The sequence below is a fragment of the Elephantulus edwardii genome, unplaced genomic scaffold, assembly GCF_000299155.1.
Source record: "Elephantulus edwardii isolate Elephantulus edwardi_28Jun2011 unplaced genomic scaffold, EleEdw1.0 scaffold00089, whole genome shotgun sequence".
In the NCBI taxonomy this organism is placed as follows: Eukaryota; Metazoa; Chordata; class Mammalia; order Macroscelidea; family Macroscelididae; genus Elephantulus; species Elephantulus edwardii.
Window position 1 is genome coordinate 8,808,854 of NW_006399839.1, and position 15,394 is coordinate 8,824,247.

General features: G+C 48.0%; 1 protein-coding gene across 1 annotated transcript in view; it reads left to right on the plus strand.

The window, feature by feature from the left end:
- Positions 1 to 15,394, plus strand: part of MYO18B (myosin XVIIIB) — a 321,585-nt gene that overhangs the window by 212,503 nt on the left and 93,688 nt on the right. The window contains exons 37-38 of the mRNA XM_006890467.1: positions 707 to 844; positions 7,068 to 7,253. Coding sequence (XP_006890529.1) covers positions 707 to 844; positions 7,068 to 7,253 — 324 coding nt within the window. The remainder of the gene's footprint in view (positions 1 to 706; positions 845 to 7,067; positions 7,254 to 15,394) is intronic.

Below are 15,394 nucleotides of genomic sequence, written 5' to 3' on the forward strand. Positions count from 1 at the left end.
CACACACACACACACACACACACACACACACACACACACACCCTATGCCTGTGTTCTGTATTCAAAGAACCCATTGATCATTGAGGATAAGATTTTCTCCCACAGAGAAAACGGCTAGAAGGAGAAAGATACCAGGAGGCATTGTTACCCTCTGGGGAGCCTATTTTCAAGGGTGGTGCCTCCAAACGCCTCTGACTTCCCCATCACTGCTGTTGTTGTGAGCCACCAAATAGCGACCTGCTGAACAGCAGATCTGAACCCTGCCCTGTCCCGCATCTCTGACACGCCCGAGCCCGCTGTGACACACACTGTGCCCTCCATCCATCGTGTTGGCTTGGTGGAAGCGGCCCCTGACAGCCACAGTGCACTCCTTGCTCCCAGACACACTCAGGGCTTTGGTTGTCTGATGCTCAAGTTTGCTGCTTAAAGGCCGGCTTGACTCCATTTAGCACAGGAGGGAAAGGGGTTCAGGAAGTGCTGGTGATGCGAAGCCCTGCTTTGGGCGCTGAAACACAGGGCAAGCGCTCACGTGAAGGTCCAGCCTGTGTCCTCAGATGGGAGCCCAGCTTGTGTGGACTTTCAGCACACAGTACTGAGCCAGGAACCACAGTGTGCATGGGGGCCTGGGGTGGGCGCTCGCATATGTCTGTGGGTTGGGGGTTTGGGGGCTCCAGGTGGCCCATGCCCCTCTTGGGTGTGTCCCCAGTTGCAGGTGGCTCAGCTGCACATCACATACCTGGAGCAGTCCACGGTGGACAGAGCCATCGTCAGCAGGCAGGAGAAGGTCATCTGTGATCTCGAGAACAAGACGGAATTCCAGAAGGTGCAGATTAAGAGATTTGAGGTGGGTACCGACACGGAGGGTGGGCTGGTGGTATGTAGCCACAGTGCCAACCCCAAAGGCACACAGTTCGAATCCACCAGCTGCTCTGGGAGAGACAGGTGGGCAATCTCCTCCTGTGCGATTTACTGTCTCTGAAAACCCCCCGGAGGGTCAGCTGTCCATCACTTCCAACTCAATGGCTCCTGACAATAACAACAGCATTGACATGAATGGGTAAGGAGTTGTGCTGCCAACCCAAAGGCAGGCAGTTCAAATCCACCAGTCGCTCCTTGGGAGAACAATCAACAGTCACCTCCCATGTGATTTACAGCCTCTGAAAATCTGCTGGAGGGTCAGCTATGAGTTGGTTCTGACCCATAGAAGTGAGTTTTATTTTATTTTGTTTTGTTTTGTTTTTATTAACATTTAAAAGGATTTCTAGTGCTGCAAATTTTTAAGCACTTGGATATATACTGCATTGAAACAGATGAGGGAGAGAACTGTTTAAAAGGGACATATGAATGGGTATTCTTGCCATGACAGAAGTCCAGAGTGAAGGCTGCATGGTGGAGTGGACTTGTGGGAAGGGATTGCATAGCAGTGAAAGAGTTTTTCTTTTTCTTTTCAAGGAGAAGAGTGAATTGCAGATGGGTGGGTAGGGAGAAAATGCAACAGTGAATGACTGGAAACCCTAAGTCTCTGTAAACTTTCATTAAAATTAATTTTAAAAAAGTTTGCATTAAAAGATAAAACGTAGTAAATGAAAAAAAAAATTAAGAACTGGGTTGCTGACTTAAGGGTTGGAGGTTCAAACCCACTGTGCTAGAACAGGGTCTGACAATCACCTTCCTTCAAGTTGTCAACCTCCAACTGCCTGTGTGGGAACATGGATTCAGTGTGCCCTCTAGGCCCCTTGATCGTGGGCGGTGGGCAGTGCCAGCAGGCGACTCCAGCTCACAGCAACCCTGTGAACGACAGATGGAAACTTCACCATCCTGCATGGCCTCACGATGCCCGCCATGCTCAAGCCCATTGCTGCAGTCACCGTGTCCGCCCACCTCACTGAGGGGCTTCCTCTCCTTCCAGGACCCTCTTCTTTCACCAGCATGATGCCTTTTTCCAAGGACTGGCCCCCTTCTGACCACATTCATGCTGCATACGAGACCAAGTGGTGACATGTCGGCCTCATGGTCAGAAGCTGCATCACATCCCCAGAGCTACACGGTTCGAATCCACCAGCTGCTCTGTGGGAGAAGGATGGGCAGTCTCCTCCTGTGAGATTAGCTGCCTCTGAAACCCCATTAGAGGGGCAGCTGTGGGTCAGTTCCAACTCAACGACACTCGACAACTCCCCAGACGTAGGAGTTGGGTGGAGTAGAGTGGGAGAATGTTAATCATCCAGTCTGTGCCTTCAGGACCTCAACTCCTCCTGTTGCTGTTATTGTCCTTGTTAAATGCTGTCAAGTCTATTTCATCTCAGCCACTCTGTGAAAAACGGGTCTGAGCCGTGCCCTGTCCTGTCCCCTTCTCCATCTCTGACACACCCGAGCCCATCGCTGCAGTCACCGTGCCAGTCCATCCCATTGAGGGTTTTCTTCTCCTTTCACGTGTGGCTTTGGTTTTCTGTATATGAAAATGTATCGCGTTGGGGGAAACGAAGAAGCACTCATCAGGTATCCCAGCCTCTGGTCCCGATGTCTGCAGCCAGCCGATCTCAGTATTCCAGCAAGCCGGGACAGCGGGAGGCCGGGACGGTTTCCATCTCCCTGGGCATTCACTCATCCCTGAGGCTGCCCAGAAGGAAGAACAGAAGGAAACTCCTCTCCCTCTCGACGCCTGCCATTCTCAGATCCACCCTGGGGACCCCTAAGTGCATGCCTGTGTCTGCAGATTACCCCACAACTTTGATCTCCTGCAGCTTAAATGATTAAATAGGGCGCGTGGGGCTCTGACGGGTATTGGGTTTTATGTGATTCTGGCACCACCAAACACTAACAGGGAAGGAAAAAGTAGAGGAGAGAGGCCTTGAGTTGAGCCACAGCCACTTGCACCTTCTCGTCACCCCCTTAACAGAAGCTTAGCAGAACCCTGCATCCAGGTGGCGGGGTGATGGGGTGCCTTACGGACTCTTTGAGAATGACTTTCCTTCCTTCCCCCCCTCCTGATGGCCCATCAGAAGTACTGCTGAGCTCTTAGAAGAAAAAAGTAAAAAAGGATTGCTGAACTCCATCTGAAAGGTAGAGGGGAACTGAACGGTCACCTGCCTCCCTATATCATTTAGTCTGTTAGTCATACTCCAACTTGAAGTCTGTTTCTACCTGTAGTTGTTGGAAGGTGCACAGGTAGGGTAATGGATTGAGCTCTGAGCTGCTAGCCCAAAGATCGGCAGTTCCAATCCACCAGCCACTTCATGAGAGCAGCCTGCTCCCACAAAGAGTCTGTTGTTGTTAGGTGCCGTCAAGTCAAGTATGACTTATAGCAACCCTTTGAACAAATGGCTCTGAACCCTGTCCTGTCCTGTGCCGTCCTCATCATCTCTGACACACTTGAGCCCATTGCTGCAGCGACTGTGCCAATCCACCTGATCGAGAGTCTTCCTCTCCTTTGCCATCCCTCCACCTTTCCACAAGCATGATGTCCTTTTCTGAGGAACAGCCTCTCCTAGCAACATGCCCAAAATATGTCAGACAAAGCCCCCGCATCTTTGCCTCCAAGGAGCACCCTGGCTGCACTCTCTCATACTTATCTGCCTGTCTTCTTGGCCATCCATTTGATACTCTTCTCCAGCACCAAGTTCAAAGGCATCAAGTCTTCTCCTGTCATCCCTAGTCATTGTCCAGCTCTCTGATGCACAGCAAGTGACTGAAAAGACCGTGGCCTGAATCAGGCACATCTTAAGTCCTCAAACTGACATTATTGCTCCTCAATAATTTGAAGAGGTTCCCGACGCTAGACTTTCCCAGTGCATTGCACCCCCTGTTCTCCTGACTGCTGGTACCAAGTTGTATTGATTGTGGATCCATGTAAGATGAAGTCGCTGACAGTCTCAATCTTTTCTTCATCTGTCATGATGTCGCCTATTGTTCCAGCGGTAGGGACTTTTGCTTTCTTGACACTGAGATGCAATCTGTATTGAAGGCTGCAGATTTACAGCCTTGGAAATCAATGGGAACAGCAGAGCCCAGCGAGGAAACAGGCTGAAATGGGTTGCTAGCTCTCCTTTGTCTGGAGACGTCTGATCGCTTTTCCTTGCTGCAAAAAGAGGCTAATGCGGAAGCTGAAGGGTTGAGGGGAATGAGACGCCACATCAAGCCCATACGTCCTGTGCAGAGATCTGCAGCCTTGGGGAGCCTGGGAGGCCCTTCTCCTCTGTCCTGCAGGGAGTCTGCGAACTGGAGTCTACTTGATATAGTGGGTTTGGGTGAGCAGGGGTTGGAGGGCTTCCAAGGCCTGGAAAGTTCATGTGTCTCCCTCCTGTGTCCACATCGGACTATTTGCCCTTCAAGACCAACTGGCTGTGCGCTTGTTGACCAGCTGCTGAATTCCGCAGGACAGCCTGTGTGTTGATGTTTTCTTAGCACTCAGGATGAACCAGACTTTTTCCCCCCTCTGTTGTTGCATTGTGTTTTCATCACAGAAAGAAGGGGGAAAGCCACAGAATATTAGAATCAAGGCTCTCGATCAGCCTCTCTACTCTCCCAAACCAGGACACCAGACTCCATGTTGGGGAAGGGGGTGTGCGTACGTGTGTGTCTATACACACACGTACACGCACACACACACAGGCTAGTGTTCTCTCACTGCACAATCCACTCCCTCAACCTAAGGGTGGATGAGGGCTGCTGTAAATATAAACAATTCCCAGCTTGTGTGGAATGTGTCTTATGCGCCAGGCACTGGGCTAAGCTGTCTGCATAAGTGAGCTCATTTAATCCTGACATCCTGTAACAAGAGGCACGCCCATCCCCGCTGCCAGGAAGCAGGAGAGGATGATATTTGGACCTAGAGCATCTCTGGAGTCAGGATTCTCATTAGTAATGTGGAGAATGGCTCTTGTCATCAGTAACACTTGTTGTGTGCAGTCAAGTCAGAACCAACTCATAGTTGACCCTCCAGCAGGTTTTCAGAGGCAGCAAATCACATGGGAGGAGATTGCCCACCTTTCTCCCGTGGAATGGCTGGTGGGTTTGAACCACATGCCTTTGGGATTGCAGTTCAGCTTCTTACCACCTCCCATAATAGTAATGATTATAGTCACCCATGTGAGAGAGTAGGTTTGGAAATGTGACTAACAGCGTAGACTGCCACATGGTGACCTCAGCGTAGAGCAACACCTCACGGGGTTTTCAATGGCTTTGATCTTGCAGGAAGGTCCCTGGGTGGTACCAATAGATTGTGATCTAATGATTTACCTTAGTGGATAAGGAGCTGAACTGCCAAATCACAGGCAAGCAGTTCGAATCCACCAGTTGTTCCATGAGAGGAAGATAGGCGTCTCCTCCCATGCAGTTTGCAGCCTCTGAGAACCCACCGGAGGGTCAGCTATGAGTTGGTTCCCCCTCAAGGGCAATGAGTGAGTGAGTGATTAACCTTAAGAAGAATTTTGTCATCAACAAATGAGTGGATAGAAAAAACTATGGTATATTCACACAACGGAATACCATGCAGCATTGAAAAACAAGGAACTTATAAAATATTCCACAACATGGGTGACCCTTGAGGACATTATGCTGAGTGACGTTTCTCAGTCACAAAAAGACAAATACTGCATAACAGCACTGTTATAAAACAGGACTGACATGGGGGTTCGGGAGAAACTGAGAAAAGAGGGGATTTTTTTTTAAAAAAAAGATAAACTCTGGTGAAGAAGAATACCCAGTACTGGGTGCTGCATTGATAAATAAAAGGAGAGTGGTTCAAAACCACCAGTTGGTTCTTGGGAGAAAGATAAACATTAAAATTTGTAGCCTCAGAAATCTAATAGAAGGTAGCAATGAGTTTGAATCCACTGAACTGAAGTGAGTATCAACTTCAAGTTTGGTGAGTGAAACTCAACTAGGCTTGATGAATCAAACTCAGCTAGGGTTGTCATGGAAGAAAGGCCTGGCAATCACCTATGAAGATGACAGGCAAGAAAACCCACAGAGTAGATCTGTTATGTAACATAGCAGACGGAGGCAGAGAGTATTTTTGGCTAACACTGTCGAGGTAGATCACCAAGCCTTTCTTCCTGGGGACTCCAGGTGTATTCGAATTGCTAGCCTTTCAAAGAATAACCTAAGTCCAAAACCATAATGAGGTACCATCTCTCTCTAATAACAGTGGCAAAGTTTAACAGGGCAGCGAGTAATAAATGTTGGAAAGGATGTGGCGAGAAAGGAACTTTTATACATTGTTGGTGGGATTGTAAAATGGTGCAACCATTCTGCAAGGCAGTTTGGCGCTTCCTCAAAAAGCTGAACATAGACATTCCATATGACCCAGCTATTCCATAACTTGGAATATGAGAACTGAGGCACAAACTGAGATTTGTACACCAGTGTTCACAGCAGCATTATTCACCATTACAAGAACATGGAAACAGCCCAAATGTCCAACTACAAACGAATGGATTGAGAAATGATGGTGCATTCACACAATGGAATACTATGCAGCACGCAGGAGCAGTGATTTTGTAAATTACTACCTAACTTGGGAGGGATTGGAGAGCATTATGTTGTGTGAACTAACTCAGTCCCACAAGGATAAAAATGATATAAAACCATTTGTAGAATGAGTATAAGGATCCAAGAGGGGTGGAAGAGGCTGGAAGCAGAGGGATGAAAATGTGCAGGGGGAAGGTGGGATTAATCATGGGGTTGTACAATTTGATGGGTGGGGGGGTGAGGGAAATTGAAAGAATTTGTTCTTGAAAACAATGTATTCTAATTTTGTAAAGAAACTAGTAGAAAAATTTTAAAAAATCTCAGAGGGGGAGGAGAAATAAAAGACATATTGTGTTTGGGGGGGGGGGAGAAAGTAACCCAAGTCCAACTGTTTGCGTCACCTCAAGCTGTGCAACTCAGAATAGTAGTTACAATTGACCATGTTTGAAGAGAAGGGCTTCCTTTTTATAGTAGGAATTCAAATGATTATCACAAATATGAAAAGGTAAAAGACAGCTAGCTCTCCAGAAGCCCCTGTTTCAGACGCCACGCCTCTGGCTCTAAGGTGACTGTCCTCCACCCTCGGTCCGCTCCTGCAGGTCCTGGTCATCCGGCTCCGGGACAGCTTGATCAAGATGGACGAGGAGCTGTCCCGGGCGGCGGCCTCCGAGTCCCAGCAGAGGGAGAGCAGCCAGTACTACCAGCGGCGCCTGGAGGAGCTGAAGGTGGACATGGAGGAGCTGGTGCTGCGGGAGGCGGAGGCCAGCCGGCGCTGCATGGAGCTGGTGAGTCCACTGGGGTGGGCTTCAAGAGGGAAGTCATCTGATTGTCTCTCGGGCTTTGAGACAGCCTGGACACATCCTGATGGGATGACCTGAGGAACAGCAGATCATTGGCTGCAAACGCTGCAAACGCTGGAGGCGAGGCCCACTATGGACCAATGACATTGGCTGTTTCTCTTGATGAGCTGCAAACTCATGCATGTCCTCTGTTCATGCCTTGTGCTCATAGCTCTGCTGGCCTTGTTCATAGGGAGCTCTGGTGGTTTCATGGTAAAGAATTGCACGGCCAGTGCAAAGATACACGGTTCAAATCCACCGTCTTCTCTGTGGGAGAAAGATGAGCAGTCAACTCCCGTGAGATTTACTGCCTCTGAAAACCAGTTGAAGTGTCAACTAGGGTTTTGATTCTGACTCTGATATTCAGCATCGATGGTCTAGAGGGAGTTTACAACTCCTCTGGGAGTTCAAATCCACCAGTGACTCGGAGGAAGACAGATGAGGAATCTCCTCCCATGTGGTCTGTGGCGTCAGAGACCCTAAGAAAGGTCCGATATGAGTCAGTTCTAACTTGATGGCAGTGAATTTGAGTGTTTGGTTTTTTGTTGGTTTGTTTTCTGCTCATACAAAGATGAGCTTTTACTGATTGTTGAGTGCCTCCCTTGCGCCAGGTCTTACCATTTATTATCCCCGTTAGTCCTCACAACAACCTCATGTGGTTCCCTTTATTATCCCCATCTTACAGATCAGGAAACTGAGGTTTCAACAAGGTAAGTGTCTAAGGTCATGTCCAGTCAACATGAGACCTGTTTGTAAAAACAACAACAAAGCAAATGAGGGTAGAGGCACTGTTTCTTGAGCTCTTCTGCTGTTCCAGGTTCTGGATTAAATGTTTCTCATTTCTTTCTGATGTTTTGAAGTCAATGGTAGTGCTACCTCCTGTTTACATATGGGGAGGTCGAGGCACAGGGCCACTTGCCTGCACAGCTAGAGGCTGGAGTGTCCATTCTCTTGCTCTGGGCCACAGGCAAACAAGAAGTTGAACCCAGGCCTGTCCAGCTGTATGTCTCATTGAATCCACTGACTTATGCTTACATGACATAGCCTGTCATGAGTTGCACTGTTAACCCAAAGACTGTGCATACTGGCCAGTTTGATCCACCAATGGCTTCATGGGAGAAAGATGGACAAAAGGTGGACAGTCTCCTTCTGTTTCAATTTACAGCCTCAGGAATCCAGGTAGAGAGTCAGTCAGCTATGAGTCTGTTCCAAGTGAAGAACAAGTGAGTGAGAACCACATGCTTTACCTGTGGGGCAGTGCACTATACAATTTGCATTTGTTTCTGGTTTCGGCAGTCATTTCCTTTTATGAGAACAGTTGCCTGCCAGGATCCCAGAGCATGTTCAGCACATATCTATTGAGCATCAACTAAAGGCCCCGTGACACCGGGGTCGACATTGGTGGGAGGGACAGAGACACACAAGGTCGATCCACTAACCCAGGGGCCAGGCCTCCCTGGAAGGTCAAGTCCACCAGTGACTCTGCAGGAGAAAGATGGATGATCTCTTCCTGTGCAAACGTAGCCTCAGGAGGACAAGGGAGAATCCACTCTGAGTTGATTCTGGCTCAACAGGAATGAGTTCTTTGTTTTTTGGGTTTTTTGGTTTGTTTGGTTTTTTTTTTTATTTGCTAAAGCATTACTATGAGTCACCTGCGACTCAATGACACTTAACACCACCACCACCACCAACAACAACGTAGAAAGAGAGAGCGCGAGCAGTTGGCCTAGCGGACAGAAAGCCGTGCTCCCAAGCCAAAGGTGGGTGACTCCACTCTACGGCCCTCAGGACTTCCTTTAATTGTTTTTGGTGAAACATTCTTCTAGGTCCTGTAACCCTTGTCTGTCCACTTGCTGTACAGAGGTAACTCGTGGTTGCTGTGAAGCTGAACACTGTGACACTGATGAGTCAAATGCAAGAATGGTTACCCACAGTGAACAGTGTTTGGTGAAGCTCCCCAATTAAAACAAGCTGGGAAGCAGCTTCCGAAATAGCTTGCCTCCGGAAACTCTATGAACCTGGAGAAAGTACAAAAGTTATACAGGAGATGTTCAGGACTTGCATTCGTAGGATCACTATGAGTTGCTTGCGACTCAACGGCACTTAACAACAACAAAAACAACAAAACTTGGAAGCAGGAGTGGCATTCACTTCTGAAATTGCTTGCCTCTGGAAACCCTACGAACCTGGAGAAAAGATGAAAGTCATACAGGTGTCCAGGTCTTTCATTCATAGGGTCTCATGAGTTGCCTATGACTCGATGGCACTTAACAACAACAATTGCTTTATAATCATAACAAACTGGTACAGAGGAAGGACCTGTTCAAAACACAACTAAGGTTCAAAGACAGAGGCGTTCTCTTAGCAAGGCTGAACATTTCAGTCTGGTATTTGGAGTTTAGGCTGCAGTCCTTGTTTTTGGATGGATCACTGGGTGTGTGGGCACAGTCCATGCTTTAACCAGATTTGAACAGAAGAACGGCGACTTGGCCGAGGTAGAAGTAGATGAAGTGCTTAGTTTCATGCGTCACATAACTACCGAAGTTTCTCCCCACGACACAGTGCCAGGTGGGGTTGTACTTCTTGTCAAACTCCTTCTTGATGTGGGCCGCGATGTCCTTCTCGATGTTGTATTTCTCCAGTGCCTGGGTCGCACACTCCACCGAGTCCTGTTGCATCTCCTCCAACATGTCCACGTTTTTGATCACCACCTTTCGGTCACACATGGTCGTCACAGAACAGGGACTCAGCGACTACGATGGCTTTCTGGGGGAGGGGTTAGAGTGACGCAAGCCTGGGGCTGACCTGCCGCTGCTCCTGAAGCCATGGCACTTCTCAAGTTCTTGAGCTTTCTAGAAGCTCTCAAGGTGGACAGGATTAAATGAACACTGTTATTTTCCAATGAGCCCTGTGGCCGAGGCCTGGCCTCCTGGCAGTTTCTCAGATACTCTCAGGAGGGGACACCTCAGCTGTCCAGGTTTGTGGCACCACCACATTGCCTCCTTCCCATCCTTTAAAGTGACAGGGCAGTGGCTCAGCACCACTCATTCTTTCCAAATGTCACCAACCCGCCCTCCAGGGCACCGGTATTTGGTCTGTCCATTCATCTACCAGATATTCATCATTTCCATGATAGGACAAGGTCCACATTAGGTGCCAGGGGTGCAGTGAGAACTCCCTCTTTGTGGGGAGATACGGTAAGACATCACTGGTGTGTCTTGTATAGTAAGGGGAGCTCACTGTTCACAGGCAAAGCTAAGAGGCAGCTGGCTATGGTTTGGGAGTTCTAAGGTGCTCTGGTGGCCTGGTGACAAGAAGCTGCCCTGCAGTGCCAAAGGCATGCGGTTCGAGGCCACCAACTGCTCTGCGGGAGAAGGATGGGCAGTCTGCTCCCATGCAGTTTCCTGCCTCTGAAAACCCGCCAGAGGGTCAGCTACGGTACACAACAACAACAACAACAATTGAAGTCCAAATGAGCCACAGTGGAGTAGATTCTGACTCATGGAAAGCCCGTGTGTTACAGAGGAGGTGTGACCTTTACAGAAGATTGCCAGACCTTTCTTGCGTGCTGCTGCTGTGTGGACCCAAACCACCGACGTTCAGCTTTGCAGTCAAGAACAAGCTGCTTGTGCCTCTCAGGCCTTCGTTTGTCTCAGAGGCCAGTTGGCGCCAGATCTCTCTCACGCCCAGTATCTCCACGCATGTCAGTTCATTTCTTTGTGCTAAAGTGTTGTCATTTCACCTTTGTTTTGTAAAAACAAAACAAAACAGATCTTCTGGGAAGGGAGAGAAGGAACTTCCTCACTCCACAGTCAGGGCATGCCTTCATTCATTCATTCATTCTTGCACAAACACCTACTGAGTCAGTCTGTGCTTGGATGTTTGGTCTATTCCTTTCACACAGATACCAACCCCAGAAAGTGGGCACAGCGGCCCCTTTAATAGACCAGGATGTGGGGGTGCAGAGATAAGAAGTGTCCTGCTGGAGGATACAGAGCTGGGCAGGGGCAGAGCTGAGCCTGGGACCCCTCTGCATTCCACCTCCCCAAAAACCCCTTCCTGTTACGCCATGCTGCCCTCAACCCCCACTGCTGATAAATGGCTCTGCTGGGGAGGCCGGAGAACGTGGCGAGCGAGCGGGGAGGAAAGGATGTTGATGGATCTCTCCTCCCCACGCCTTTCTGCCCGTCTCCAGCCCGGAGCATCCGTCACTGTTGGTGTTGATTTAAAGGGCTGTGAGTTGTTTCATGTGAATGATTTACACCCCAGCCAACACATCCACATCAGGATCAATTACCCCACAGATGAGACTTTTCTTCCCAGAAAAAAAGAAAGAAAGAAAAAGAGAAATGAGGTTTTGCCATTAATTTTAGTAAATGTACTATTCCTGGAGACTCTAAGGGCCATTAGGAAGAAAATAATTTTCTGGTGCTAAATCATCGAGGTTTCTTTGTCACTGGTTGACCAGACAGCTCATCTGGAGATTTACAGATTGTTGCTTTTCAGCTAGTAGGCTCCAAGGAGGCCACCTTGGCCCCAGGACAGCCCCTGAGAGAGGTCAAGGGAAGTGGGTAGAACCAGTGATGGTGCAAGGCCATTGATGATGGAATCTGATACAGTGTTGAGAGCAGATGCTGACAGGGTGTTGAGGATAGATTCTAATATTGTTGATGGTGGGTGCTGGTACAGTGTTGGTGGTAGATGCTAATACCATGTTGCTGACGAACGCTGGTACAGTGTTGACTATAGATGCCCGAACAATGTTGATGGTAGATGCAGATACAATGTTGGTTGTTGTTATTGTTATGTGGCATCAAATTGCTTGCAACTCGTAGGGACAACAGCCCTATACCCTCCTCTGTCCTGTGCCAATCTTATTGTCTGCAACTCACCTACCTTCATCAACCCAGTCACTGAATCAATCCACCTCATCGAGGGTCTTCCTCTCCTGCGCTGTCCCTCCACCCTCCCAAACATGACGTCCCTCTCCAAGGACTGGTCCCTCCTTGCAACATGTCCGGAGTATATCAGATGAAGCTTCAGAATCCTTGCCTCCAAGGAGCAGCCTAGTACTGCGGTAATGATGGATACTGATACAGTGTTGTTGGTGAATGCTGGTACAGTGTTGATAGATGCCTGAATAATGTTGATGGTGAATGCTGATACAGTGTTGGTGGTACACACTGATACACATGATGATGACAGATACTGACTGATACAGTGTTCTCATAAATGCTGATGCAGTATTGATAGATGCCTGAATGATGTTGGTGGTGGATGCTGATACAATGGTGGTAGTAGATGCTAGTACAGTAGGTATGACGGTTACTGATGTAGTGTTGTTGGTAAATGCTGGTACAGTGCTTATGATAGATGTCCTAAGCAATGTTGATTATAGATACTGATACAATTATTGATAATAGATACTGATACAGTGTTGATAGTGGGTAGAGTGTTGATAGTGGGTACAGTGCATAGCGACCCTATGAATGAAAGACCTGGACGCTTGTATAACTTTCATCGTTTCTCCACGTTCATAGAGTTTCCAGAGGCAAGCTATTTCAGAAGTGGATGCCACTCCTGCTTCCAAGCTTGTTTTAATCAGGGAGCTCCACCAAACGCTGTCCACCATGGGTAACCATTATCACATTTGGCGCATTAATGTCACCGTGTTTAGCAACCACGAGTTACTCCTGTACAGCAATGCACAGACCAGTGCTGTACCACCTAGAAGAATGTTTGACCAAAACCAATTAAAACCAGGCCTGAGGACCGCAGATTAAAATCACCCACCTTTGACTTGGTAGCATCACTTTATACCCACCAGGCCCACAGAGCTCTCTCTAGGTTGGTGGTGGTGGTGGTAAGTGCTGTTGAATCATAGTAAATGCTGATAAAATGGTCATGATGGACGCTACTACCATGTTGATAATGAATGGTGATAAATGTTGATACCTGATAAGACGTTGATGAGTTTGAGAACTAAAGTGTGCCTGATTCAAGCAATGGTCTTTTCAATCCCTTTCTATTCTACTGAGAGCTGGACTGTGAATACAGATGACTGAAGAAGAATTGATGCCTTTGAATTGAGTGGCATAAACAGTTTGTACTTGGCTGGGGCTCCGGCGGTGTAGTATGTGGGCTGTTTCACCAGTAACCAAAACAAGCAAACAAAAAAAACCCTAACAATCTACATACGTCTGGCTGTTTAAATCCATCGGGTGCTTTGCGGGAGAAAGATGGGCAGTTTAAGGGTTACAGCAGTCGAGGAGTCTTCCAGTCTGGGTACCACATTCCTCCCTATACAGTCCAGCTTCTGGAATTATTTGCTTAGTACATAATTACCTGCACAAAAGTAAGTGTCCACAGTGCCCTCCAAGGTCATCCCAATGAAAGGTGCCACTTGCCAGATGATGGAACAGAGGCTCAGGCAGGGGAAGCGTGCACCCAGGGTCACCCCACGGTGCCAGGCGGCTGGTCCACAGGAATTGGGGACAGTCAAGAGTGGGCGGACAAGAGAGCTCACGTCTTCACACAGCAAAGGAGAAAAAAGATAAGTCGCGGTTCCAGTGAAACCTGACCCCAGCCAACTGTTCTGAGACCCAGCGGCAACTTCACAGCACGGTCGAATCCTGAGCGGAATTGAAGGCCTCGCTGCAGACTGTGTACTTTTAATAATGTTTAAATAAAACATGGGAGCATGGATGTGATCTCCTCACCGAGCCCAGCTTGTCAGCCGCCCGGGCAAGGTCATAAATAGTTAATATGTCACCACTTAGGACTCTGCTTCTGTTAAATCCAGCATCAATTATGTATGGTGCGTGAATTATTTAGCAGGCATAACTTGGGAGGTGCGTAATCCACCTTTGGGGAGAAAATAGAAAGAATATGAGGGTTAAAGTCGAAGAGGGGAACTTGGGGGGGGTGCTTGGCTCTCCTCGGGGTTGGTGAATTCCTCTGTACAGGTGACTGAGAGCTTGGGTGCAATTTGGATCTGGGACGATGCTGCCAGGCTCCCAGTTGAAAAGCTTGTATGCAGGTAAAGGTGTAAGAAGGTGCACTGCAATCCCGAAGGCACATGGTTCAAATCCGCCAGCTGCTTCACGGGAGAAGGATGGACAGTCTCCTCCTGTGCAATTACTGCCTCTGAAAACTAAACTCACAGGCCAGCTATGGGTTGGTTCTGACTCGGTGGTACACAACAACCAGCTTTCTAGTTGTGGTTAGATGCCATTGAGTTGATAGCGACACTACGAACCACCAATCAGAACCCTGCCCTGTCCTGTGCCACCCTCACCATCTCTGACCCACGGAGCCCATTGCTGCAGTCACTGTGTCTATCCATCTTTTGAGTATCTGTCTTCTCCTCTTTTGCTGACCCTCCATCCTTCCAAGCATGATGTCCCTTTCCAAGGAACAGCCTCTCCTAGCATCTTGCCCAAGGTACGAGAGAACACTGAACAAAAGAACAAACAGATGTTTTGGGAAACGTACAGGCAGAATGTTCCTTGGAGGCAAAGATGACGATACATCATCTGTCATGCTTGCCTATAATGATGGATTTGAACCTCTGACCTTTGGGTTAGCAGCACACTGCCTAATGCACCCACCCCCAGAGCTCCTTCCATACAGTATTAATCCAATATACTTCATTACCATGTAAGATCATTACAAAGGCTGAAAAAGAAGAAAAGACCAAGATGGATGTCAGATGAGACTCTGAATATTACATTAGAGTGCCGAGAAACCAAAACTAAAAGAAGAAAACCAAGAAATCAAAGAGCTAAACAGAAAATTTCAAAAGGCAGCCCGGAACCACAAAGCAAGATACTATAATGAAATGTGCAGAGAGCTGGGGTCAGAAAATCAAAAGGGACAAACTCGCTCAGCTTTTCTTAAGCTGAAGGAGCTGAAAAACAAATTCAAGCCATGGGTGGCAATACTTAAAGATACTTAAGGGTGGGTAGAATGTTAAATGATCCAGGAAGTATCAAGAGAAGATGGAAGGAATACACGGAGTCACTGTATCAGAAGGAATTGGCTGACACAGAAGAATTTCATGAAACGACACATGAGCAAGAGCCTAC